The following is a 27,581-nucleotide window of genomic DNA, read 5'->3' on the forward strand; positions in this document are numbered from 1 at the left end:
TACTCTTGACTCTCGTAACAAAACTCCAAATTTAATTTAAAACAGCATCAGTTCTGTATAGACCATCAGACAAGTGGAACCATTATTACTTTTACATCCATTATACACGTTAAATTAAATCATATTGAAAAGTTGACAATTCACATTTTTCTTTCCATAATATGTATTCTAATTCCATAGGCATCAGCATCCAATCTGGTAACCAAGACAAGCCCACTCACATGATGCACATATACATACACTTTCTGAAGGTACATTAATGACAAGCATTTAAGCGTTGATCATTAGTTTTTATTCTTTCCAATTCAAAGATGTTGTTAGTTACCTATACTTTTCCTGAAGTGGATCATCTCTAATGAGAAAAAAATTGGATGATGTCCAGTGTAAAATCTCTCTCCTATTTAATTTTGATCTTACTTATAAAATTAAAGATAAAAGATCACACTTTATTCTTTTAAGTGTTAAAACAAATGGAGAGAATCCATTTCCATACTTTTCCTTAATTTTTATAACCTTATATATAATTTAAGGTCAAACAAAGAATTTAATGGTATGTCATTAATGATTCTTATTTCTCATGTTATTCTTTCTCTTTGTTCAGTTACTGCTTGTGTGTGCAAGGATGCACTTCTCATTTAATTCCAACGAATAGAAGAGATATTTATTTTTCGTTTTATTTTTCAATACGTACTGTCTGCCCCTATCAATTTTTTTACCAATAATATTTGAGAAATAATAAAAAATTATTTTATTCAATATTTATTAATTATCGTTAATTAGAATAATTATATAATTTTAAATATTATATTATATAAAATAATTTTAAATATTGCCTTTCTAAGACTACCGATTCTTTACTTTATATATATTTTATCTGAACTATCAGGGGTTGGAGTTTACTATTACTAAATAAATTGAATTCCTTTAAAGTATATATCTTAGTGTAGTCCACTGTGTAATCCCACTAATCTAAGTGCAAAGGTGTAATTGGAAAGGCGCATAATGAATCAAATGTTTAATTATTTACTGTCAAGGCCTAACTAAGTAACTCAATTGAAAGAGCTGGCCACTATCATTCAAAACCTAATTATAATACATACACTAAGTGATGAAGCTTTCTAGTGGTTGGGAAATGGAAGGCTTGAAACCAGTGATACTAATGGTGTTACTACAGATATTATATGCAGTGCTGAACGTGTTGTATAAGCTCGCTATATTTGATGGAATGAGCATGAGAGTGGCTTCTGCTTACCGTCTCATGTTTGCTTCTGCCTTTACTCTCCCACTTGCTCTCTTCTTTGATAGAAATAACCCACCAAGAATTACCAGCAAGGTGCTTTTTATGGAATGTCTTTGTGGATTTTTCGGGTATATATATGCTTCTACATACCTACACTCTTTTCTTATTATATGCTGCATTATATGCTATGCTTATTTAAATCATTTGCAGCGGAAGTTTATTTCTCAACCTTTATTTTGCGGCCCTGTCTCTGTTACCTGCCACGTTCATGTTGGCCATCAACAACCTTGCTCCGGCTGTCACCTTCGTTATGGCCATAATTTTCCGGTGTGTAGTATGCTTTATATATATATATACACCTTATTTATTTATTTTATTATTTTTTTTTATAAAAAATAGGAGTGAGACTCGAATCTGATATCTCTGAGTGAGTATAAAAAGTCTATGTCATTTGAGTTATAACTTGTTGACATACACTTTATTTATTTATTTTTTGGTGGAAACTCAGATGCAGTTGACTTCACGTGAAATTGATAGTTGAGAGCCGTTGACTCTCAGTTATCAACTTCACCTAAAGTCGACTACACCTGAGTTTTCACCTTATTTTTTACTGTTGTCAACACATTTAATTTTGCGTATTATTAGACAAATTTTATTGATAAATTGAAAACTCAAATTTATATTTCGGAATTGATAACATCATTTTAATAATTTAAAAGTAGTTTAGCAAGTATATATAAAGTAGTTGTGTTTTTGTAGTTTGGAAAAATTGAACTTGGGATCCGTAGCGGGAAAAGCGAAGGTACTAGGAACAGTAACTGGAATTACAGGGGCAATGGTGTTAAGCTTTTTCAGAGGTGTTGAAATTGATATTTGGTCCACACATATAGATCTCTTGCATCGTAATCATCCTCCACCACATGCTGAATATGCCAACAAACTCTTGGGTCTCACATTTGCCATAGCAAGCTGCTGCTCCTTTTCTCTCTGGCTCAACATTCAGGTACGAATAATTGAACCAATTTGAATTAGTCAAATAGTCAGCTTACTCGTCTGTTTAAACATTTTGCAGGGTAAAATGAATGGTAAAGAATACCCAAGGCATCACACAGGGACAGCATTGATGTCCACAATGGGCGCAATACAAGCCACTGTTTTTGCTCTTTGTGTTGATAGGGATTGGACCCAATGGCGCCTTGGTTGGAACATAAGGCTTCTCACTGTGGCTTACGCGGTACGTATTTAACATCTATCAGGATTAATCATGAATAATCTTCATTAACATATATATAATTAATTATCAGGGAATCGTAGCCTCGGGTATAGTGATCATTATTACTGCGTGGTGCATAAAAGTGAGAGGCCCTCTATTTGCGTCTATTTTCAATCCTCTACAGCTTCTGCTTGTGGCTATTGTTGCTTCTTTGATTCTCAATGAGAATTTATATTTAGGAAGGTACATATATATATCAAACTCATCATACATTATATTTCTTCGCATTTATCATTATTCAGGAATTAATTAATTTATATGTAGTGTGGTTGGAGGAGTGGTGATCGTGATTGGGTTGTACACGGTGCTATGGGGAAAGAGCAAAGAAATTGAAGAGAAGCAGAGGATGGATGAGTTAGTTTCATTACAAATAACGAATAATAATAAAGGGTCCGAAGTTGTTGATGTTGATGTTGTTGTTAGGTCCCCGCAAATAGATGATCATAAAAGTGAACAACACAACAATATAGAGTGACTCGTAGTGGATGTTCATCACTTCATCGTCATATCAAACTACCACTACTACTACGTACGGACAATGCTGTTTCGACACACAATTATGGAAACACAAAAGTCATGTCATCTTATCATCCCAACACACAAGAATTGTTGAATACTGAATATTTATGTACAGTTAATAATGTTAATATTTATCTTTTTGTATTCTCTGTAGCCTAATATGACACGTCATATTTTACTAGCTAGCTGCTAAGTTAGACAACACATTATCTTATATTGGGTGCCATAGGATTCATATTTTATTAATGCATCTAAATAATATTATTTGTGGGATGATTATCACGTAAAATATATTTACTTGAAAATAATAATTTAGGTATAAATATATGTTATCTATTGTATTAATTAATTTAGTTAAATATATTAAAATATAAGTAAATGACCACTTAATATTTGTGAATCTTAGTATTTGTACATATTAAAGTCTACAGTACAATTTACTTCATTATAAAAAAGAAAGAAAGTAATAGAGTTAATTTTGTATGAACCACTTAGGTAAAGATGTTAAAAACGTCTTTTTATAAAAATATTTTTTAATAATTAAAATTTAACACATATAATTAATTAAATTGTGTTATTTTTGTTAAAATTAGGTTAGACAAATTGATTTGACCAAAAAATAGTAAATCAAATCTTGAACTGGTATAAATTAATATTATTTTTTATAGAAAATAATTATAATATTCTATTATAGAAAATGACTAAAATAAGAGTATTTTAATCATTCTCTATAATAAAAATATTGTAGTCATTTTTTATAAAAAAATAGTAATTTAAATCAGTTCAAGATTTGATTTATCATTTTTTCGATCAAATCAATTTATCTAGTCTAATTTTAACAAAAATAACATAATTTAATCAATTATATATATTAAATTTTAATTACTAAAAAATATCTTTAAAAAAAAAATTTTAAACATTTTTATATGAGTGGCTCTCATTTTTTATTTATACAGGGTAGTTGATTAAATATTGAATAGATGCACTCCGCGTAGATAAGTAAAGAATAAATTAATTAAATTCATCATACTTTTAGATTGAAAATCTTACATTTAATGGGACAGCCGAATGTGTCATGTGTATGAGAAATATAAAAGTGTGCATCGTGTTTCTTTGGCGATACTGCACAGTACGTAAACGTTAAAACGTGACCTGGGATTAACTACGAGAAAAGAACACTAAATGATCCTTCCCTAACAGTTATTTTAAAAGGCAATGAGATTCTTAATAAAAAATATATCTTTTTTATTTTTTATTTTTAATTTTATAAAATTGGTTCATTTCTTTATTAATATTTTTTTATATTAATGGAATTAACTTATAGCAAGTCTAATTATTAATTTATATGTTAAAAGTTAATTAGAATTGTCAAATTTTTTTAAAATTTTATTATTTTTTAAGAATAATGATTAGAATCGTTTAATTTTTTTATTTTTTATTATTTTTTTTAAATATATTGACTAAATTACTATGTAAAACTAAAAAATATTAATAATTTTTAAATTATATTTATTTATAGAAATTAAATAGAGAATGTATTAATGATTAATGTATCATATAAATATATTCTAGAATGAAATTATTAATAAAAAAGCTAACTAATCTCACAAAATTAAATAATATCAAAATCAAAATGAATAATTTTTTTATTAAAAGCGTCGTAGTTCTTCAAAAAAAAAAAAATTATCAAGATCATTATTTACTCATTAATTAATTAATTAAGTTGCGTACTGTCTCTTGTTCATCGATCTTGCAAGTTGCATGCACATCTATCTCTATATATAGGACACGGGTTTTCTTTATATGAATTTATGATATACCATAAAAATACATATTAACTAAATTCTCTTTATATTTACTACTATAATTATGCACCAATATGATTATATAATCAAGATTTATATATTAAATAAAAAAATAATATATACACACGAAATTAAATATTAAATTAATTATAATATATTTATATATTTATTGTTCAACTTATATTTTATGTATATTTTATATTTTAATATATATTTTATATCAATTATTAATTTAATAATTAATTTTTTATATATACGTAATAACAATCATATGACGTCAATTATTTTTATAAAAATATTAAAAATAAAATACATATTAAAATATAAAATATACATAAAATATAAGTTGAAAAATAAATATGTAATAATTAATTTTTAGTATGTTTATAATATTTTTTATTTAAAAAATGTAAAATGTAAATAAATAAAATCATATTTCGTCAAAACTATGCCTAGTCAGGCCACACATACGACAATACACATTTAAATGATAAAAATGAGTGGAAATTAAAGTTACTTTTTTACTCCAAATTATAATATTGTATTTAATTCCCGATGATTGTTATAGAGCTTGGAAAAAATTGAATCTGGGAGCAACACTAGGAAAGGCCAAAGTGTTAGGAACTACAAGTGTAATTGGTGGGGGCAATGGTGTTGACTTTCTACAAATTGATATTTGGCCATTATTTTATTTTCCATCAACCTTGAATTTGCATCCACATCAGAACCGCATGAAGCTGATTATTAATTCTGCCAGTCAATTACATTGTTGGGACTTGAGAGTTCTATCTGTGTGCTATTGCCTATTAGAGAGATGAGAGATGTGTAAAATAAATTTAAAATGACAGAATTATAAAAATAAAAGTACTTATTAATTTAATTATCCTCCCCAAGGTAAGTGAAAAAAGAAATGAAGGAAGGAATAATAAAAGTATAGTATAATAATTTGATCGTTGTTTAATTTCCTCAAAGAAAGTCTAATAATACGAAAGTGCAAGTGCAAATAAATAAATAAAAGTTTTGACATCACTGATGAGTAGAAGACTCCAAATTTGGAAGAGCATCGATTCTGTATTCTGTAGACGTATCCACTAGCCGCTATACATCATTGAAATAAATGAACTTAAGACTTTGCATTGCTTAATGGGCAACAAGATAAGTGGCAAAACCATTGGTTTAATTAGGTAGTTTATATCCTTATACATGCATTAAGATCGAAGATTTCTTATTTATGCACAGTTTCTATTCTCTCACGTATGTATGTGTGGGAATCTATCGAGAATATATATGATATCTGCTCTCTAATAATAAGCACTAATAAATTCTGTATGTCTTGTATATATATGGTGGGTGATGACTGATGACAATATCATTTGAAGAATGGGATATATGCTCTATTGCTCTCAATCTGATGTGAAGTTTCTGCTTTCTGTGGGACAACTGAGAAATTCAAATAACAAATTAATCTGAAAATTCAGATGCAGTTAATTTTATGTGAAATTAATAGTTGAGAATTGTTAAATGATTTAATAAATTTAACTAAATTATTATCATTTAACAGTTTTTAACTATCAACTTTACATAAAGTTAATTACACTTAAATTTTTACGTTTTATTTTTTTTATATTCCTACTATTTTCATTTAACTACTACTTTTTTAATAGTCTAATTATTAAAAGTTTGATTAAGTAAATAGGTTTAGTTGAACTACTACGGAAAAAATAATAAAAGTCTGCTTTTTAATTTTAGTGTTGTGATTTTAGTCGTGTTTTTTAATAATGTGAAAATTTGGTGCATTTTTTTTTGTGTATACCACAAATTTGAAGGTCAAACTTGTTTTTTATTATTTTTAATTTTTTAAATATATAAATTAGACCCTAAAATTTATATTCTAGTGTTAAAATTTTTTTTTAAACATACTAATTGAATCCTCTTATTTACTTTACAGCCAAAAAAAATTATTTCATCATTCAATTTGTGTAATATGAAATTTGACTGGTCTAATTTGTTATTTAAAAAAAACACGTACACCAATTAACCATGATATTGAAACACACAAATTTTTTTATTTCTAAAAAAATGTAACAAAATTTAATTTAATAAAATATGTATGATTTTAACCAATCTCATTTGGATAACTATTTTTGTCAAATATACTAGTGACAGTAGTAGGATGGCAAATGAAATGATGAAGCAGTACTACTAAAGCATAGGCTCGCCCACCGGGGAAGGACTTATTGGGCGAAGTTAGTTCATGATTCATGAGTGGTAGTAGATAAATTAGAAATAAAATAAATGAAGTCACTAGAATTACATGAATGTTTAAAATGTGAAGTCATTTTGAGGAAACTTTGATTTCAGCCCCCACATGAGTGTATCTCCAATAATAATAGTAGTGCAGCAGATAGTATATAGAAACCGTGGCCATTAAATCCGCATATAAATATCCATACATGGTAATAAGTAATAATAGAGAATCAAGTGAATTAATTATTGTTGAGTTGCAGGATGGTGTTGCAAGGGTTGAAGCCAATAATGCTAATGGTGTTGGTGCAGATAACATTTGTGGTGGTGAATGTGTTGTACAAGATGGCCATCAATGATGGAATGAGCATGAGGGTTGCTACTGCTTATCGCCTCATATTTGCTTCTGCCTTCACTCTCCCCGTTGCTCTCATTTTTGATACCAACAACAACAACAATAAGCCCAAGATTACTCCAAGGGTGCTTCTTTTGGAATTTCTTTGTGGATTATTTGGGTATGCATCATCTCTCATTTTTCATTCACCTTTTTCAAAAAATTAAATTGAAAATTGTTAGACGACAATTTAATATCAAATCATTTAGCAGTTTTTAAGGTAAAAACTCAGGTGCAGTGGACTTCACGTGAAGTGAATATCTGAGAGCAGTTAGATGAAAATTTAGTCAAATCAGTCAAATCATCTAACGGTTTTCAGATATCAACTTCATGTAAATTCGACTGCATCTAAGTTTCCACTAGTTTTTAATTATCAACTTTACATAAAAACAGTCATATTGGACTCCCATGAACATATAATGTTGCTTGACGCAGCGGAACGTTATTTCTGAACTTTTACTTCGCGGCATTGGCTTTGATGCCAGCAACGTTTGTGTTGGCCATCCTTAATCTTTGTCCAGCTGTCACCTTCATCATGGCCATAACCTCAGGGTACGTACTCCATGCAACATGCATCATCTTCGTCTCTTACTTACTATTGATTTTTATTTTATTTATACATAGTTTGGAAAAGTTGAATTTGGGAGCGGCAGCAGGGAAGGCGAAAGTAATAGGAGCAATAACCGGAATCAGTGGTGCAATGGTGTTGACGTTTTACAAAGGCAAACAAATTGATACATGGTCTTCTTCTTCTTCCCATATCAACCTTTTGCATCATGCACATGGCCCTGATTATGGTAACAAATTCTTGGGTTTTTCATATGCAACTGCAAGCTGCTGCTCTTTTGCATTGTGGCTCAACATTCAGGCTAAGTTGAATCAAGAATTCCCCAGGCACCACACAGGTACAGCTCTTATGTGCACTATGGCCGCACTACAATCCACTCTCTTTGCTCTCTCTCTTGATAGGGATTGGGCCTCCCAATGGAAGCTTGCTTGGAATATCAGGCTCCTCACTGTCGCTTATTCCGTAAGTTTAACTATTTAGACCTACGTGTTAATATTAAGAAGACAAAAAAAAAAAGTCAGAATTTATCTTATTTAATATTTATTATTTTTTTTAGCTATTTCTTTTTTGTTATCAAATATTTCCGTACTGGAATTGCAGGGAATTGTGACGTCTGGAATTGTGGTTAATATTATTGCATGGTGCGTGCATATGAGAGGCCCTCTATTTTGCTCTGTTTTCAATCCTCTGCAGCTTGTGCTTGTGGCCATAGCTGCTTCCTTCTTGTTGAATGAGAATTTATATTTAGGAAGGTACTTACTATGAATTAGTATATGCTATTTCATGATTTTATTGTTACCTAAGTTTACTAATTTAATTGTAACTTTGTCACATACTCATAGTGTGATTGGAGGAGTGTTGATAGTGAGTGGGCTATACACAGTGCTTTGGGGAAACAGCAGAGAAACCAAACACAAGATTCAGATTCACACTCAGTTATCAGAAGAAATCACAAGAGATCCTCTTCAAGTTATTGTTATGTCCCCGCAGAAACAACAACAAAACTCATCATCAAATTCAGAATTGCCCTCCTCATAATAATGGGGGAAATAAAAGGCGTTACTCTTTAGTAGTATAGGTTGTGTTTTTGTATTCCCCTTTTAACTGGATAATCCTTTTACTTTTTTTTGGTTCATGGTTTTGGTGTTTCAAATATATTGCGATTAATGATCCCACTTCGATTTCTTCGGTGAGTTGCACTAATTTAATTCTTGATTTTTTAGTTGTTATAATTTGGTCTTTTAAATTTAAAAAAGTACACTAATAGTGACGTGGCTTAAATCTTACCACGCTGGATATATTAAAATGAAGTTGTACGCATTTTGACGCTAAAAAAGCCATTAAACGATGTCAAAGATTATGACAAGGAATTAAGTTATGATAAAATTGTTCAAATCCTCATATTCCGTCGTTTAATGCATTTTTTTTTACTGTCAAAACGCGTAAATATCGTTTTAATATGTCTAATGTGATAAGGTTTGAGCTACGTTATTAATAGTATTGAGTTCTAGTAATAGAAAATATAGGAATAACTACATTAGTGTATTTTTTTGAATCTGAGAGACCAAATTATTAATTAAAAAGTCAAAAATTAAATCAATGCAACTCCTCAATTTCAAAAACTAAAATAGGGTTTAACTCAACTCTCAAATCAGAGTCATAGTAACTAGTAAGCAGAACATTATTGTACACTGTTACTTGTAGCACTTGTCAGCTATCTTGTGTGAAAATATATGAGAAATCATGGATTTATAACAGAAACAGATATTATTATGATACATTAAAACAAAATGTAATATCAACAAAGTCTGGGTGGTGTAGTTGGTTATCACGCTAGTCTCACACACTAGAGGTCCCCGGTTCGAACCCGGGCTCAGACATTTTTCTTTCTCTTTTAACCTTGGGAGGTTTCTGTTATTTGAAATGAATATATACCATTCGTATACAAGAGTGGCCTGCCTTTAATCATGTTGTATAGACATGTCAATGCATATGCACAAGAAAGAAAGAACAAAGATAACATTGTATAGCACATATTATAATCTGAATGAGGGAGGGGACCAAAGGAACACGTAGTTATGACCAGAAATCAGCACATACGATACGTATACGAATACAGATACGGGATAGGGCGGTGTCAAAGTCAGACTCTCAAGTAAATTATTAACTAATACTCATAATACAAACCATCCCTTTGACCCTTTGGGAAAAAAAATCATGACCCTCATATATTAAAATTTAGATTAACAGTATCTACCATATATCCCACTTAAATTCTCCATGCTTACTAGGTGTCATGTGTGGATAATAATGAACAATAAATTTTAGTGTACAAGTACCACTAATTTTAGTATATAGATCCATCATAAAAAATTGTATACATTATTTACTATCAGGATATTTTCTAGACTAATTAATTGCACTGAAAAAATGGTGCAATAACAGTAATCAGTTTGACCATTTTAGCAAGGGATCCTGGTTTATTTGCTCTTTTTTGGATAGATTGCGTAAGTTTCAAGTAATTAAATAAATAATTATATATGCTTATATTTATATATTCTTTTTGTTACAGATCGATATTATATTGTTCACAACTCAAAAATGTAACTATTAAGCAAAGTTTCACTGAAATAAAATAATAACAAATCCAAATCCCGTTGGAGAACACCTCATCTTGCCCTCTAAGCAAGCATGTACTTTAGAACTTAAATTTTTAGATTACTACCAAATAATTGTCACTCAATTAAAAATCACATTGGTAACAATATTGGAATGTTGCACTCACTACTATGATGGATACACAATTAAAAGAAAATAAGTGATTAGTTGACAATCATGCATAGCAGTTGTATGATTTGTTCTAAATTCTAATGATGGATAGTTAAAAAAGAAGTGCAGATCATTCATCTGAAGGAAGACAAGAGAAAAGTCAAATGGCATTTAATGCTGGACACCAACTAGTTATGTCCAAAATAATATGTTCTCTTTTCAGTTCACAGTTGTAATCCATAAATAAATATGTATTTTTATATTTCAAGGAAAAATAAAATTTCATGCTCACTAGAAAAAAGTTACATAAAATAAAATTTATGATAAATTCATGTAATGTAAAGCCCAAAGATATATTTTTCAATAAATTTTTTTACATTACATACTTTAACAAAGGCAAATCTAGAAAAAGAAAGAAGAGGTTTTGATTAAACATAAATTATTGAAAACCCTTTTGGTTGGTGAAGTAGATTTAATGCAGCTTTGGAGTCCGGGTATCTCAGAGACACAGAGCAAAGAGTCTTGAGAAGAAGACTTTAGCAGTAGCATCTTATTAATTTAATCTTAGCCTTCTTTTTAACACCAAACACACACATAAAAGGTTGAGTCTTTTTGCTTTATTGAATCTCTCTGATGCATAAAGGGGACACTTTTTTTTTTTTTTTCTTTATTTGTATTCAGCTGTAGATTTCATCTCTTGTTAAGTAGTGCTTGTGCTTCAGCTCCTCCAGATCTCTCCAATTTGGGTATGTTCTCCTTTGAGTTGCAACTTTGTTTTTGTTGATCTTGTACAAGTTTGCTGGGTTTGGGTTTTGAAGTAAAATGAAGGGCATGGAAATGGGTACAATCTTAAACAAGATTGTGGTTTTTTTTAGGTTTTCCCCCAATTTTAAGTACCCAATTTCTGACATTTTCTTATGGTTTTGCAGTTAAAGGGTGGCTTGTGGTCTACTGCTCTAGCTTGGATTAGTTGTTAAGTTTTGAAAGTGAGTCTCTTTTCCCTTCTTTGTTTCACATGCCCTTTTCTTCTGCCTCTTCCTGATTTAGAAACTCTTGTGCTTTGAGCTTAGGTAAGTAGAGAAGAGGAAAATTAAGAAGAAAGGTTCTCATTAATTTTTATTTTTAACTTTTTAAAGTCCTGCATTAGACCTTTCCTGAATAATTGATCTTTTCTGCTTAGTATTTTATCCTGTGTAAAATGCATTTCGGAACTGAATTAGAATGTATAAATAAACTTCTAAATGACACAAGTTTTGTAGCATTTTTTTTGCTCTATGTGCAGCCATTTTATCATCTTGTTAATGTTAATGCCCTTTTGGATTATCCTTTACAATGTCTGGTAATCATCAAATATCAAACCTTGATTCCCTTGTTAACTAAAGCAACTTCACAAATTTTGGATACTTGTGTGTTTTGATTTATCATTATGAACTTATGATTGTGTGGATGCTTAATATATAGTCAACCTCACTCAGTGGAACAAGACTTTGTATTTAGTGAGTAATTGGTATATGGAAAAGATGAAGAGTAACAACAATGTTGATACATGGCAGTGTCACTGTTGAACCGAAACTTTCCTTTTATGGGTTGACAGGTATATGCTCACAGTGGTCAGATATAGTCCATCACTATATATATAATTCTATATTTGGGGTACGAGCGAAGAATGTCGTTCCGAAGCATAGTTCGAGATGTGAGGGGTAGTTTCGGGAGCTTGTCTATGAGGAGTTTTGATGTTAGGCTCACTGGCCATCATAGAGGAAAATCTCATGGGTCTGTACAAGACTTGCATGACCAGCCTTTTGTTGTTCAAAGTAGTTGCTGGGCTAGCTTGCCCCCGGAATTATTATATGATGTCATTAAAAGACTCGAGGAGAGCGAGAGCACGTGGCCTGCTCGAAAGCATGTTGTTGCATGTGCTGCAGTATGCAGGTCCTGGAGGAGTATGTGCAAGGAAATTGTGAAGAGTCCAGAGTTCTGTGGCAAACTCACGTTTCCTGTGTCCTTGAAGCAGGTTAGTTTTGTTGTTTGTTTTCTATAGCAGATTGTCTCACTTTGGAGAACTAATCTATCACTCATCCATGATATATTTGTTTGAAGCACCATAATAATTTTTCTTGTTTTCCCTTCTTCATTGATCTTTCAGCCAGGACCACGTGACGGAATGGTTCAATGTTTTATCAAAAGAGATAAATCAAGTTTAACATACCGTCTATTCCTTTGTCTCAGCCCTGGTAAGCCTTCTTCTGTATAGTGCTATCTATGACTATTTAGGTCAAACAGTTGATATGATTGATACTATAGAATATAGATATAACTTAAAGAATGATCCTTACTTGATATAAATGTGACTCTCTGCAAATGTTGATACCCGTTGTCTATGTTCATATTTTGCATCGATAAAAGGGGGAAGTATGTAATACTATTGTATGTGCAGTTGATATTTTGCAACTTAGAATTTTATGTTATGTATTCTTAGCTAGGAATTAGGTGTTTGTTAATGCTTATTAATGGTGTTAAGTGCTAATTTATGCACGTATCGATAGTCATGATTTTGCTGACCGGTGTCATGATACCACTCATCCCATAAGCTTAAGTTGATAGGAGGAGACCAGATGAATGGTTATATCTCTAATAACCAGCTAGCTAGTTTGATAGCACCTATTAGTTACATTATTTTATGCCTATATTATTTTTTATGAAGTACAAGTTTCATTGGGTTGTTGACCAGCTGGGATTATAAAAATGATATTTTCTACAAATTGCATGGGAAACTTTTTTAAGTTATTAAATACTTTGTGGAGTTAGATTATTCTGTTAGAGTATGGTATAAATTGTTTCTCTCTATCATTAGTTGCTATCGTCAATCTGTCTGTCACTGCATAATATATGGTAATAAACCAGAATGTGATATTTCTAACCTTGTCCCATGATTTTTGTAGCTTTGCTAGTTGAAAATGGGAAATTCCTCCTTTCTGCCAAGAGGACGAGGAGAACAACTTACACAGAGTATGTCATTTCGATGGATGCTGGCAACATATCTAGATCAAGTAGCACTTACATTGGGAAGCTGAGGTGGGTTTACTGCTTGAAAATCTTTATTATTCTTGGCCATCATCTTCAATATTATAAGTTTATAACTATTAGAAGTACTATGCTTTGAGAGAAGAATGACAACTTCTAACTCCCAGAAGTATAAGTTGAAATTCATGATCATACAATCTGTAAGCTTAAAATGATCTTAATGTATAAGCAAATATCACCATTTTGGGTGGTTCTTACCTTCCATTGGTTTATTTTTAAAGAGATGTCACTAGAAATATTTATTCTATTTTATGACTTTGTATTCTCACTTCTTTTAATTTGCAACACCAGATCGAACTTTCTTGGCACAAAATTCATCATATATGATACACAGCCTCCATACACTGGTGCCCATGTAGCAGCTCCAGGGGTTGGGAGAACAAGCCGGAGATTTTATTCCAAGAAGGTTTCACCCAAGGTCCCATCTGGGAGTTACAACATAGCTCAGGTGACATATGAATTGAATGTGCTTGGCACAAGAGGCCCCAGGAAGATGCATTGTGTTATGCATTCAATACCAATGTCAGCACTTGATGTGGGTGGCAGCGTTCCTGGTCAACCAGAGCTTCTTCCTCGCGCCTTAGAGGACTCATTCCGAAGCATCTCCTTTTCCAAGTCCCTAGATCGCTCTATCGAGTTCAGCAGTGCTCGATTCTCTGAGATTGGGGGATCCTCCAACGAAGACTTAGATGACAAGACAAGGCCCTTGGTCCTGAAAAACAAGCCTCCAAGATGGCATGAACAATTACAATGTTGGTGTCTTAATTTCCGGGGAAGGGTAACAGTTGCATCTGTAAAAAACTTTCAGCTCATTGCTGCAATGCCGCCACCTGCCAGTGTGCCAACGCCATCTCAGCCGGCTCCCCCGGAGCATGACAAGGTAATTCTGCAGTTCGGCAAAGTCGGAAAAGATATGTTCACAATGGATTATAGGTATCCACTATCTGCATTCCAGGCTTTTGCAATATGCTTGAGCAGCTTTGACACCAAATTGGCTTGTGAATAAATCTTGGAGCAGAGAACAATGATCCTACCATCTCTTTGTATTTGTCAATTTATTTTGTTACCAGCTTCATCAGAATAGGCAATTACTATTGTATTAATCATTTTAACTGTAGCAAGTCCTTGATGTAACAATGTTTAAGAACATTTTTAACTTTTAATGTTGTTCTATGTATCCTTACTCAGTTCCAGCAATGTATCATGTAACAGATTTTAGGTGCTTATGATCACCATCATGCGGTGCTCAATTGTTTTCTTAAGAGGTTATTACTTATTAGTACCCCACAAAGCAAATTATTAGTACCGGAACTCTGGTGAGTCATTTTCTGGCCATGTTGGTTGCAGTTGCAGCTATCAATTCAATTCAATTATGATTTGCTGCTAAGATGAGTTGGAACAGGTTGTGGATATATGTGGCTATTATCAGCTCTCAAATTTAATCAACTGAAATCATATATAATCCTTTCTCAGCACAGTTGGTATTATAATTTTATGCTTATATCGAGTTTATTAAAGGTTCAGCTGATAATTTATATTTATTTAAAATATATATATATAAGGCTGAAATTTTGTGACAAATTTGTGGCTGGACTTCTTTATTACCAAAGGACTTCACCATCTACACTTTTCTTTATTAGATATTCAATGAACATTTCTCCTTTTATTTTGGTTCACGTGATATTCAAGGTAACAAGTAGTGATCTGTGTCAATTAAGTGTTATTATTTTCTAATGGCCTCTTTAGAAAACTATTAATTCATTCATATGAATTTTTCACGGAATAAATTAGATGGAAAGTTACCACACTAAAGGAAAAGAGATATTTGATCAATCCTTGCAAATTTCATTCTCATCGTACATTTGATATTTTGGAGTGATAAATTAGGCTTATTCGTCATTTACTTAAATTAAATTTCATGAATGTGATGTGAAACTATAGTTGGCAAGAAGCTATGAACAATAACATGGACTAATTAAGTTAGAAAACAAAAAAGAATTAACTAATAATTGAATTTCTGAATTAACTAAATTGTCAAACGTTATATGACCCAATTAAAAATCTTGGAACTTCCAGTACACAAAACGTTCAAAGTTTCAAACTACAGCATTCAATTAAAATCTATATGCTTTAATTATATTTACGGTTCCGCTACGTTACCAACAACATATCTGTCAACTTCTGCCAACTCTTATTTATAATTGTGTTTCATGAAAGTGTATTCGTGGATGTGTCTAATAAAAATGTCTTTTTTTATAACTGTGTTTAATAGAAGTGTCTTTATAGATATATTTTCTGGATGTGTCTCTTTATATATATATTTAAAATATATTAATTACTAGACACATCTACAAACACACTTCCATGAAACACAAATATAAATAAGAGTTAGACAGAAATTGGCGGATAATATGTTGGTACCCTATACTTTTCCTTATATTTAATCTATTTGTTTGAGCAAGCAGTTGTCAATATAAAATTTTTGATATCCAAAAAAGTACTTGAGTTTATTATTGGTTATTTTTAATAAAATTACAAGAATAATATTTAAAAAAATTCCAAACAAAGTACAAAAATTCTGCAAAGCATAAAAAATATAAACAAATGAATAGCACGTTTCCAAACAAAAATCCTCTTTTATTCTTAGTTTCTTACACACATTTTTTTTTAAAAAAATTATACCTTAAAAAAATGTTGTCATGTCAGTTGTCTCGCCAATAATATTCTGATTTTACATTGCCCTCTTGTCTGTCCTTCTCTTCCCTTCAACTGGCGTGAACTGAACCAAAGCGAGGGGCTTTGGTCCTTCGCTAGGGTTTTGGAATTCGCCATTTTCCCTTTTCTGCAATTCTACGCTTCCTATGATCACCCTTTTCAATCCACAAGCCTCCCATGATCTTCTTTGCTTCCCGTCTACGCTTTTCAACTGCAAAGGTACTTCCTTTATTCCGCATGTTTTTTGAAAAGCTTTCTTACATGCAGTTCATGCACTTGTCTTCTTTTTAACCTAACTGGATGATATTCTAAGAAATCTTTCTCTTATTGAAGATTGTCTGAATATGGGTTATGTGGGTATATGAAAATTTTGATTTTTTGGGCACTGGGTCAGATATAAAGGTCTGTTTTTCTAGTTGGGTTTTCGTAGCTATTGAATTTGAGTTGGTGTTTGGAGGTGATTAGTGTCATGTGATTGAAAGCTGAGATCTTTTCTTTTTTGGGGTTTGATTCCATGATTGGAATTTGGTTGATCTGTTTATTCGGATCGATGTTTTGATAAGTGTAACGATTTTGATTGGATTGAGGGAGAATTGTGTTGGACTGTTGAACAACTTACATTCTTTGGATTTAGTTCCTTTCGGGATACAAACGTTAATGCAGCTGTTTTTGATAGGTTATATGTGATCTCTTTGGTTCTGGTCCAGTGTATTGAGGTGTTTCAGAGGTTTCCCTCTGAAATCTAGTCAGCAACTATGCCTTCAACAGATAATCAGAGCCCCTCATCGTCATTCTCCTCGTTTGGCCGCTCAATATTTGGTGTCAGGCAGGAACAGGTTCATTCTGTTGATGCAGGCCACGAATCCGACTCCTGTAATTTAGAGCTTGGATCATTCCAAAGGCGGGTTACAGATCGATTTCAGGACCTCTCTGGGGCGAGTAATGATGAATTGCTCTCAATTGATTGGGTTCAGAAGCTATTGGGTGTATTCATCTGCTGCCATGAGGAATTCAGGACTATTCTGTTGAATAATAAAGAGCAGGTTTCAAAACCCCCCTTAGATCGTTTGATTTCTGAATTCTTTGAGAAGTCAGTGAAGGCGCTTGATATTTGTAATGCAAGCCGTGATGGGGTTGAGAAGATTCGTACATGGCAAAAGCATCTGGATATTGTGCTTTCTGCCTTAGGTTTGAATAAGAGAGCATTGAATGAAGGCCAGTTCCGGAGGGCAAGAAAGGCACTGATGGATTTAGCATTGGCAATGCTCGAGGAGAAAGACTCTGGATCAGTTTTTTCGCAACGTAATAGATCTTTTGGGCGTCATAACTCGAGCAAGGATCAACACTCGGCAGGGCATTCACGATCGCATTCATGGAGTGTCTCTCGATCATGGTCTGCTGCCAAGCAACTCCAGTCCATTGCAAGCAACCTTGTTCCACCTCGTGGGAATGAGATTTCTGCTACAAGAGGACTTGCAGTTCCTGTTTATACAATGAATTGTATTCTCTTGTTTGTTTTGTGGACCCTTGTTGCAGCAATTCCCTGCCAGGACAGGGGTCTAAACATTCACTTTTCAGTCTCACGGCAATTTTCTTGGAGCGTGCCAGTTAACACCCTCTATGAACGGATCATGGAGGAGTCAAAGAAGCGAGATCGCCGGAACTCAAATGGATTGTTGAAGGAGATATATCGAGTTGAGCTATGTACCCGTCACTTGACAGACTTGGTGGATTCACCTCAGTTTCCCTTGACAGAGGATCAGGAAATGGAAATTGAACAGGACATGAAGGAGCTCACTCATGTTTGTGAAGCTTTTAGAGTTGGACTGGATCCACTGGAGCGCCAAGTGAGGGAGGCATTCCGGAAGATTATGACGTGCCGAACTGAGGGTCTTGATTACCTTGGCTCATCCAGCTATGCAGATCAATGAAAATGTTGGATTGTTGAGCTTACCAGATGTACAAATTTGCGGAACATGTATATTTTTACATCTTACCAGCTTTTTGGGGAGGAGGAAGAATGAGTAGACGAGCTTAGTTGATAAATCATTTAGCTTCCTTGTTTTGCATTGTATTTATATATCTGTACTTTGTATAAGAAAACATAATCACTTCATAAATATTTTATGGTTCGGTGGCTTAAGAGATATATTTATATATAGCAAGTATTTTCTCACACTTATGTGAGTAAATTTCTAATGCCGAAGGTTCTGTCTGAATGATTTCCTGTTGCTAAGGTTTGGGTTAAAGTTATTAAATAGAGTTTAAAATTTTCATTTGAATGCCTGTATTTTGTAAGTTGCATGTTATGTTTCTATTCTCAATGAACTGAATGTGTTGCTTATTCATAAGAAGAATGTATGATGCCTTAAAGAAACATCATCTCGTGTTTGTGAAAATGGAGACAGCCAATAAGATTAAATAGAATTTATTCTGTGTTCCAGTGAGGCATGACACATGTGCATTGTGCAATGTGTTCAGATTTAATAATTTGTTTTCAGAAGAAAATTTCTTTCAACAAAATGTTATTATCATTTGTCCAAACACCTGAAACGTATAACAAACTGAATTTATTATTTGAGTTTAATTTTGATGTATTAGTACATTTACACATTCATCCAATCATGTCTGTTTTATTGGATGGTCATTTAAGCTAATTAGATGCACAGTGCATTAAAATTTAAATTCTTATTATTTAAATAAATTGCTTGTGTTCGTGATTTGTTCTAAACTTGTCTAGACTCATGAACATTTTTTGTTACTATGTATATTTCGATATTAAGTTTGTCTCACTATTACAACTATGCCAGAAATACTAGATTTCTAGCATTGTCTAATAATGGAGACAACTTCATTTGGCTCATTGGAAAGCTCAGTACACAAAGCAACAAAACGCATTAGCCGCTTCAGATATACATGTATAAAGAAGAGACAACAGAACCAAACCATAGACAAGATCATAACAACTGCCACCAGAACAGTTAACAAAAATAACACTGCTTAACAAGGAAGGGTTAATAAACTTTGTGTGTACAACATTATCTCTAGTTTTCTAAGCCTGCAGCAGATCTAACAATATTATATATACTTGTCAGATATGATACAATGCACATTGTTTTTGTTCTTTGTAATTGTACATGCCTGAGTTAATTTACATTATTCTGCCCTTGCATAAATGCAAAAGCTCAGGTCCTTTAGCAGAATACAGGGAACACTAGTTAGCAAAAAAGGCTATATTCCCCTTCCATGCAAGGCCTGTTGCTCCACACATGCCACAAGATTCCCCATGTAAGCAAAATGTGGGCACATTTTTTGGAGGATTACGATTCAGACCGCGAGAATCAAGCCGGATGCCATGGAGTTTTGACATTTGACGGACTTGAATTCAGCATCTCTTGGCTGTTTCAATTACACTGCTCCGAAAGCCTTCTTCGGTCGACCTATCTGTTTTGCTAAACTGACAAAATGGCCTGAATTATGGAAATTCAGTTGTTTACTATCTGAACAGCTCTGGGAAAGACCACATTATGAACTTGGCGAAAATGTCGGACTCCAAGAACTCAATATGTGCAGTGCGTCCAATAAGTGTGTTTAAGTTTCTGCCATAGCAAGCCGTGTTGAAGTTGACATCACATCGGATTACCACACGATGGTCAGAGTCACTTTGGATTTGGCCCAACAAATTATTTAGCATCTCATGGAAGATTTTCCCTCTTTTAGAGGAATCCAAGGAAGCCGCTGAACTCGGTTCAATTCTGGCAGAATGATACGGAACATAACCATCCTGAAATGCAATGAGCATGGGAATTATATATCATTTGAAATAGTAAAAGAAAAGAGTAGGTAGATATAATAGTAGACACTAAACATTAAGGATATGCAGAGTAGAAAACTTAATTTTGAACGTTAAACTCTCAAACAAATCCTATCATTTCCATGGGACATGAATCAAGAAAAACACCCAAAAAAAAAGCATGCTCATGCAGAAAAGCGGATGGAGCAGCAAAATAGTCATGTTATCAATATTAGTATGAATCCCAAACAATTTAAGTTTTCCATCAAGTACATCTCTATTTATCCATTTTTCTATGACAATAAGTTACACAAACTTACAATCTTAAACCATATCTTCACTCTTCAGGAATAGCCCAGTATGTAAATTGTTAATACAAGGTAGTTCAAACTAATGTTAGGAAAGTTAAGATCTGTCAACATACAATCTATGATAATTCTGATCATAAGCTTATAAGGGAGGTTACCTGAGGAGAGGAGAAAAGAATTACATTCTGGAAGTTTTCCAGTGTCTTCTCCTGTAGACAAGAATGACAGTATTTTACATTTGCAGCCAAAGGTAAAACATAGAACTTACTTTCCTATGTTCCCTTCATTAAAATACATCAATGACATTCAACAAAAACATATAGTAAACACCCTGTGTTATCGTTACTTCTAAATGCTAGGACTGCGGGAAAGGTGATCTGGATAGAGGGTTAGGTGTAGGAGCAGGATAACATAAGAAGTAAGAGTAAATTTGGCACCTAATACCTTGGAAAGATTGTATATGAAAGTATTCTCAAGATCAGGGTCATCTGTAAAAGTTAGTTGATGAATGCATTGTGTACCCTTCAGCTTCTTCAATAGCCATAGTCCTGAATTGAATAAAGAGTTTGAACTATACATATAACCCAAGTGTGGACCAGATATGGAGACATATGTATGTAAGTACATCAGATATGGCTCCATGATGCTTTCTGTTTTTTTTGGGGGGGGGGGGGGGGGGGGGGGGGGGGCAAGAAAGAAAGAAGTTAGTTTCACCACTTTAAATTTCATTACTAGTATCCTTTAAAATTGACAATAAATACCAGCAAGGGCAGTTCGGATAATGAGGTTTCCAATAGAATGACCAACAAAGCTAAGCTTGATATCAGTTAAGATGGCATTTCTTGAAACTTTATCCATCTTCTTTTTAAGGAAGGTGATCACTTCATGGGCAAGCCTTGACCCCATTTCTCTGAAGTCTCCAGATGTTTTGTCTTCATTTGCCTCTGACATGAGAAAATGTATTTTGGGATCTATTAAAAGCCACTGGTTCCGAACAAGCCGTAAATCCAAATGATTTCCCTGTAATATTTGAGTAACAAAGTGCATGCTTAGTCACAATGATGGAACAAGATGGAAAACAATAAACTGCTGAGTAAACACCTATGTATTAAAGCAAGAATCCCAATAACTTATGTACGAAATTTATGTCAAAATCATCAGAAATAAACCAAATTATGCAAAAATAAAACAAAAATCAACGAACTAACAAAAGTAATACATATACAAAGATAAATATAACTTTTATTACAACAACTTTTATAGGGCAGTCACCAAGGGCAAGTGAAATTTCTTAAAGGAAGAATCATGATACATCCAATTGTAGGCACATTCTAATAATGGGTAGAACCTTCAACCAAGCTATGAGACTAGATTATTTAACACTTGTAGACTATTAATCCAGTAATTCACTATTACAGAAGGTACCACAAAGTGAACTCCACAACAAAATCATAGCAAGTAAATAACTAGATTAATAGTACTCTAACAACCGAATCACATGTATTATTTAGACTCAACAATTGAAGCCACAAAATCACAGGAAGAAGTGGAGAAAAACCAAACAGATGAAGAAGATCAAAGCAACTGCAAGAATATGAAACATGCCTGAAACCCATGTACAAAAACTACTACTCTCAAAACATGTTCATTTTGTCGCCGGCTATTCCCACTCTTATTTGTGGCTCTATATCCATTTTCTAGCTTATGCCTTGCTTCTTCCTTCAGAGGAATGAAATCTGAACTCACACTTGTTGAATGGTATATGTTTGTCAAGCGTTCAACAATAATAATTGGAATATGCAAAGGATCTCCAAATATATACATGTCTTGAAGTGACCGATTGTTGATCTGCATGGAATTCATATATTTCATAAATTCCAGTGAGCAGGAATACAATAAAGCATTCCAGTCAAACAATAGTATCACTCACCCTCATTTGTGCTATACCACGCCTATGAAGTTCTGCACGCATTGTTGCAATTTGAATAGGCTGAACAGAAAATAAAGGTAACGTATTTGAAGAAAATGATTATGTGAACCATATGAAGACAATGTAACAATTAATTTCAAACATGGGACAATGGTGAACTTATTGAATCTTGTACAACATATAAAGATAATTACATCATCAGTTAACCTCCTTGTATTTCCGCGTGCACCATGGTGCAACAGTGTCCTTTCAACTCCATTAATCTTAGGTTGATGAGGCATTGCAATCTTTGAGTACACCATCCATATTGACCATTCAGTTCTCCGTTCATTAGCCCAGGAATTACGTAAGAATTCCATTATCTTTGTTTTGTTTTCCCTGTGTGAAGTGGTAACATTAAAAAGGAGATTATATTATCAACTTGATGTGGTGCTAAAATACTAATAGATATGCCTTCAACAAGATGTATTAAAAATATATATAAAAAGAAAAAAAGTTTTCTAAATCTCAGTTCAGTTAGCCTGTCATTCAGGCTCAAGCTTGGCTAACTACACTGAAAAAATATATAAACCCAAAACCAAAAATAACGGGGGCAACAAAATAATATTTTAGATGCCATAACCATTAGAATGGATGCACAATTTGTAGCATTACTTTATTGAGAAAAGGGTTGCCAAAACCCAAGCAGTTGCCAAAGTTGAATAATTATTTTGGTAAGAAATTACTTGTAGAATCTATCTGAACAAACCTGTGGAATTTCAGAAAAGTATTCCAAAGACTTAGCAGCTGATTCCCTAGAGATTGGAGAGAGATTAACAGATGGTCATCCCAAGAGAAAGGGTCGGTAAGTTTATTGGTAGAATGAGCAGCTTTCTGTCGAGAGAAAAATTAACATATTGCATCAGCAAATTGTCTGAGACACAGAAAAAAATAAATAAATAACAAAACATTCACTTTGTAAGGATAAAGGACTTCAGAACTTACGTGTGGCCTGTCAGACAGTAGAGGTGATGAATCACCATTGACATTTGCTGGTGAAGTAGAACTAAACCATTCCGTAACATCTGATGCAGAAGAAATTTCAGTCAAATCAACAGCTTGGTCAATGCCTGTGCTTATTCTTTTCAAATCCTCAAGCAGGATATCATGGGCAGCCATCAATGCTTTGATGAGCGTAACCTGATTGTTGATCATCAGTAAAGAAATAAGTTATGACAGTAAAAAAAATGAGAGAGAGAGATTACAACAACTACATTTATGAGTGCACAAAATTTAAAGCAACAAAAGATATCTATATACCTTGTTTGACCCGACATAATCTTCAACATAAGTGCCTTCTGAGCTTCTAGAATCACTGATACAATTCAAAATCCATGTCATTCAAAGGTTAAAAGAAAATGTAGGTCAAGCACTAACATGCATAAAATGAAAGCACTAGTGAAGAACAATTAATCTAAACCTAAGCCTGCTCGTACAAACTCTTAACCTGAATCAAATAAGGAAACAAGTCAACTCCTAAGATTTCTCATCAATTAGAGAACTAGTTTATCCTAAAATATATTTGTGATATTCTGAAAACAATCTATCGATATATTGGTGATACAACATTTATAAGAGAGTATCTATTTGAACTTCAAAAACTGGAACGTTGACAAACCTGGATACCTTCGGTCGAGAGGTGTGATGACTAGCTTTTAGTAGACTGATGTGAACACTTGTATCAACAAGGACAGCATGGAAAGCATCAAAATTGACAGGACAATATGAATGCAATCCTAGAAGACCTTTAGGGGGTATTTTATATTCATGAACTGAAGCAGAGAATGCATCTGGTGAACCTTGGAACTCATACCTGTACAATTATGCAAGCATTTTCAATGTTTGCAACCCTAACTTCATATAACCATGAAAACAAAATCAAACTCATGCTGAATCAATTTAGTTATATACAGCTTTTGCTAGTTTAATACACCATTACACTCGGTAAGGGAAATAGAATCATATTAACTAACCCTGTTCCGCTCATAGGGGCATGTAAGAGCTCAAACTTCAAGATAACAGAAGATTGATCCTGCACATAAACAATATTAGCCAAGGTATAGGTATTTATGATAAGGAAGAAATGAAAATTATACATCAATATGTGTGCAACTATGCAAAAGCTATTATCATAAAGAGCAAAAGCTATCATCATAGAGAAAAAAAGGACTTCAATGATCCAAAAGGGAAAATGAGTAGAAAGAAAGAATCATAACTAACTAAAAAATGCAACAAAATGTTCAATATTGCTACATAACAGAAGATCAGGCTTAACACCTGCGAACACCATGTCTAATATCTTAAACTTTTGGCGTCATACACCTAATTTGTTTATTTAAAGAAAACAGTTTTATCCGCTGTTGTCTATATATTATAGTTATATAAAAAGATCATGAAAGAGAAAAACTGACCTCACATGCACCAAAAGATAGGTAGAATGAAACCATGATAGAAAGAAGTACATCCTGCCTAGCATATTTAATTCGGAATGGTGGGGTTGAAAAACTGTTGTCAGCATCATCGATCATCCAAACTCTACATAAATTGTCAGAACCCACTTCAGGAGCTGCAGCTTGAAGAAAAGTTGGATTCTAAGACTGTTATTCTAGCTAAAAACAAATATCATATAACATAGCAAAATAACTCAACAAAAAACAGTAGTTGCTCGGCATAGCTCTTGTCAGCAGCTTGCATGTTAAGAAATCTAAATCAGAATGCTATTTTTTCACTTTTGGGGTCCACCAAGGAACGATTTCGGGCATAGAGCTCCGATACCATGTTATGAAACCACTCATCCCAAAAGCTTAAGCCGATGGAAAAAGGCAACATTAATGGTAATATCTCTAATACAGGCTGTCAGCATATATGAATTTCAATATATATGGAACCCCATTGTTTTGAATATCTATGTGCGATATAAACTATCAACAACTACTTGTTTCATGTAGAACTCATGCGTATGTTGACTGTAGTCTGTGCTTGGATTGGATGTTAAACATTTCAGATTTTGGAAAATTTTATTTACATTCTGATTACAACTTACTGCATTAAAAGAAAGACAGACTGCGCCGGGAAATAAACCAAAATTTATATATATGAACATGTGAGTGCGTGGATCACACACACACCGCACAACCTTGATGAGACAACCACAAGATCTCAGTGAATCAGAAACTTATGCTTCAATAAAGTTAGTCTAGTACTGGATGAATTATCACAAACTACAAAAAACAGCTTAGGAAAATATGTCACCTTCATATTGAACAACTCGTGCCGGAATCCCAGGATAGGAATCTTCACCCACCTCCCATCTCACGGTAACCTTGATTTTGTACCATCTGCATGATAGAAATAAGAATCAAAGGTCAGATTCATCATAAACTTGAATAAATAAATAATGAGGCTGCAAGAAATTGGAGCTTACCCTTGTTCAAAAAGGTCAAGATTATGAAACCTATGAATGTAAACAGCAACTTCATGAACAGCATCTAACACAGGGAGCTGGCTTGGCCTTTCAGGTCCAGGTTGGTGCTCAACATTGCCCAACCTCTTTGTTGACAAATTCTTCTGATTCAGACCCACAAACCATCTCAGTCTCCGAAACATATGTAGTCACTAGCAACAGCAACAGATACAGTAATGTGCTCAATTACAAGACCGATGATCATTCATCCGTTATCCTTCTAACCTTTCAATTGAACTGGATCAAAACCCCACTACTGCAACAGAACCCAAAAAAGGATCCAACTTTCTCTCACCCACCTCGGTTTCAACCCAACCCACACCCATTTGAGCTACCCATCAATCTGAATAATGTCAAAACTTTATGTGCTGGTTGAAGGTTGGAAAAATTGGGGACCAAGATTGAAAAGAACAAAAGAGGTAGTAAAAGGTAAATGAATGAATGAATCAGAGGGAAGAACAAAAGTACAAACTTTAGTCATGCCATGATTGATGGTAATTCACTAATTCATTATTCAGTGGACAGAATAATTTTTTGTCAACCCTTTTTCAACAAAGGGGGGTTTTGCTGTAACTTTTGCAGAGCAGAAAAAGATGAAAGTAAAAAAAAAAAAGACCTTTGTTTGAGAGCAAGAATGGGGTTATGGTGGCGTCGGTGAAAGGCGTAGATCGTAAATGATGGGTCCAGTACGCTATGCTGAATGTGGCATCACTTTCACTGCAAAACGTGAAAAGTAGGAAGAAAGAAGGTAGGAGTAGTAGCAGTGTCTCTGTTTAGAGTTTAGATCCGATGAAAAATGATTGAAGTTTCCTTTACTACTTCTACACTACTAGTCTACTCTACCCTTTTTTTCCAAGACTCCACATTTATTAGTGAAACCTCAAATGTAGTTTAGTTTTTTTCTGCAAATTGAAAATTGTGGGATTTATTTGAATTCTTTTTAGAGAAAAAAACTAATAAGAGAAAGTTTAGTTTTTGGATTTTAAATTTTGAATTTTATTTCAGAGGGTAAAGTGTAATATATTATGATTTCACCATTTATTTTTAAAGTAAGAATAAAAAAAATATAAAAAAAACTATTTAAAAATAGAAGATCATACTTTATCCTCTAAAATAAAAAATCTCAAATTTAAAAGATTCAAATTCAAAAGTCTAAATATGATTTTATTACAAACTCTTATCCTATTAATTAATTAAATTTAATTAACCATAAAAAAATTTTATACAAATAATCATGGTATTTTATACAAACGATAACATTTTGTGTCTTTTGAAAAATAAAAAAAAAATCATTATACAGTAAAACTCATCTGAAGGTAAATAATTTAGTGTAATACATATTTTTTACCAATATTTAAAAAATAGCCTCTGTTATATTAATAAAAAGATTAATTTTTAAATATATTACTTAAAAAATTATTTAAACATATAAATTTA

At 32.9% G+C, this 27,581-nt stretch overlaps 5 protein-coding genes and 1 non-coding gene across 11 annotated transcripts; 5 read left to right on the plus strand and 1 right to left on the minus strand.

Moving 5' to 3' along the window:
- The first annotated feature begins 1,075 nt into the window (after positions 1 to 1,075).
- On the plus strand, positions 1,076 to 3,311 carry LOC130969713 (WAT1-related protein At1g25270-like). Its single transcript, XM_057895567.1, has 6 exons — positions 1,076 to 1,368; positions 1,451 to 1,567; positions 2,000 to 2,243; positions 2,313 to 2,474; positions 2,545 to 2,696; positions 2,778 to 3,311. Exons 1-6 carry the CDS (start codon positions 1,109 to 1,111, stop codon positions 2,986 to 2,988), a joined length of 1,146 nt encoding a protein of 381 aa, XP_057751550.1. The 5' UTR covers positions 1,076 to 1,108; the 3' UTR covers positions 2,989 to 3,311.
- Positions 3,312 to 7,245: 3,934 nt separating this feature from the next.
- Positions 7,246 to 9,213, plus strand: LOC130970335 (WAT1-related protein At1g25270-like). 2 transcript variants are annotated; one of them, XM_057896394.1, is made up of 6 exons: positions 7,246 to 7,293; positions 7,394 to 7,596; positions 7,911 to 8,027; positions 8,100 to 8,505; positions 8,644 to 8,795; positions 8,886 to 9,213. In XM_057896394.1, exons 1-6 carry the CDS (start codon positions 7,291 to 7,293, stop codon positions 9,079 to 9,081), a joined length of 1,077 nt encoding a protein of 358 aa, XP_057752377.1. In that variant the 5' UTR covers positions 7,246 to 7,290; the 3' UTR covers positions 9,082 to 9,213. The 2 variants fall into 2 exon arrangements, with proteins under 2 accessions (XP_057752377.1, XP_057752376.1); XM_057896393.1 differs by lacking the exon at positions 7,246 to 7,293 and having other exon boundaries at positions 7,310 to 7,596.
- A 636-nt stretch (positions 9,214 to 9,849) lies between these two features.
- Positions 9,850 to 9,923, plus strand: TRNAV-CAC (transfer RNA valine (anticodon CAC)). The gene has a single exon. It is a non-coding gene; the product is annotated as a tRNA-Val (tRNA).
- Positions 9,924 to 11,180: 1,257 nt separating this feature from the next.
- LOC130969372 (tubby-like F-box protein 8) lies at positions 11,181 to 15,207 on the plus strand. 2 transcript variants are annotated; one of them, XM_057895054.1, is made up of 7 exons: positions 11,181 to 11,354; positions 11,494 to 11,558; positions 11,742 to 11,798; positions 12,407 to 12,826; positions 12,959 to 13,046; positions 13,755 to 13,887; positions 14,188 to 15,207. In XM_057895054.1, exons 4-7 carry the CDS (start codon positions 12,479 to 12,481, stop codon positions 14,900 to 14,902), a joined length of 1,284 nt encoding a protein of 427 aa, XP_057751037.1. In that variant the 5' UTR covers positions 11,181 to 11,354; positions 11,494 to 11,558; positions 11,742 to 11,798; positions 12,407 to 12,478; the 3' UTR covers positions 14,903 to 15,207. The 2 variants fall into 2 exon arrangements, with proteins under 2 accessions (XP_057751037.1, XP_057751036.1); XM_057895053.1 differs by having other exon boundaries at positions 11,194 to 11,558.
- Positions 15,208 to 16,578: 1,371 nt separating this feature from the next.
- LOC130970308 (protein ROH1-like) lies at positions 16,579 to 18,810 on the plus strand. Its single transcript, XM_057896358.1, has 2 exons — positions 16,579 to 16,830; positions 17,288 to 18,810. The coding sequence occupies exon 2, from the start codon at positions 17,367 to 17,369 to the stop codon at positions 18,540 to 18,542; it is 1,176 nt and encodes a 391-aa protein (XP_057752341.1). The 5' UTR covers positions 16,579 to 16,830; positions 17,288 to 17,366; the 3' UTR covers positions 18,543 to 18,810.
- Positions 18,811 to 19,592: 782 nt separating this feature from the next.
- Positions 19,593 to 26,964, minus strand: LOC130968911 (uncharacterized). 4 transcript variants are annotated; one of them, XM_057894411.1, is made up of 15 exons: positions 26,106 to 26,964; positions 25,934 to 26,019; positions 25,093 to 25,247; positions 24,655 to 24,713; positions 24,300 to 24,494; positions 23,942 to 23,996; positions 23,627 to 23,821; positions 23,391 to 23,515; positions 22,837 to 23,020; positions 22,643 to 22,702; positions 22,318 to 22,560; positions 21,474 to 21,732; positions 21,157 to 21,362; positions 20,871 to 20,921; positions 19,593 to 20,395 (listed from the first exon to the last, which is right to left on the minus strand). In XM_057894411.1, exons 1-15 carry the CDS (start codon positions 26,285 to 26,287, stop codon positions 20,108 to 20,110), a joined length of 2,343 nt encoding a protein of 780 aa, XP_057750394.1. In that variant the 5' UTR covers positions 26,288 to 26,964; the 3' UTR covers positions 19,593 to 20,107. The 4 variants fall into 4 exon arrangements, with proteins under 4 accessions (XP_057750394.1, XP_057750395.1, XP_057750393.1 ...); XM_057894412.1 differs by having other exon boundaries at positions 22,459 to 22,560; positions 25,093 to 25,253; XM_057894410.1 differs by having other exon boundaries at positions 25,093 to 25,253.
- Between the last annotated feature and the right edge of the window lie 617 nt (positions 26,965 to 27,581).

This window comes from Arachis stenosperma, chromosome 3 (assembly GCF_014773155.1).
Source record: "Arachis stenosperma cultivar V10309 chromosome 3, arast.V10309.gnm1.PFL2, whole genome shotgun sequence".
Lineage (NCBI taxonomy): Eukaryota > Viridiplantae > Streptophyta > Magnoliopsida > Fabales > Fabaceae > Arachis > Arachis stenosperma.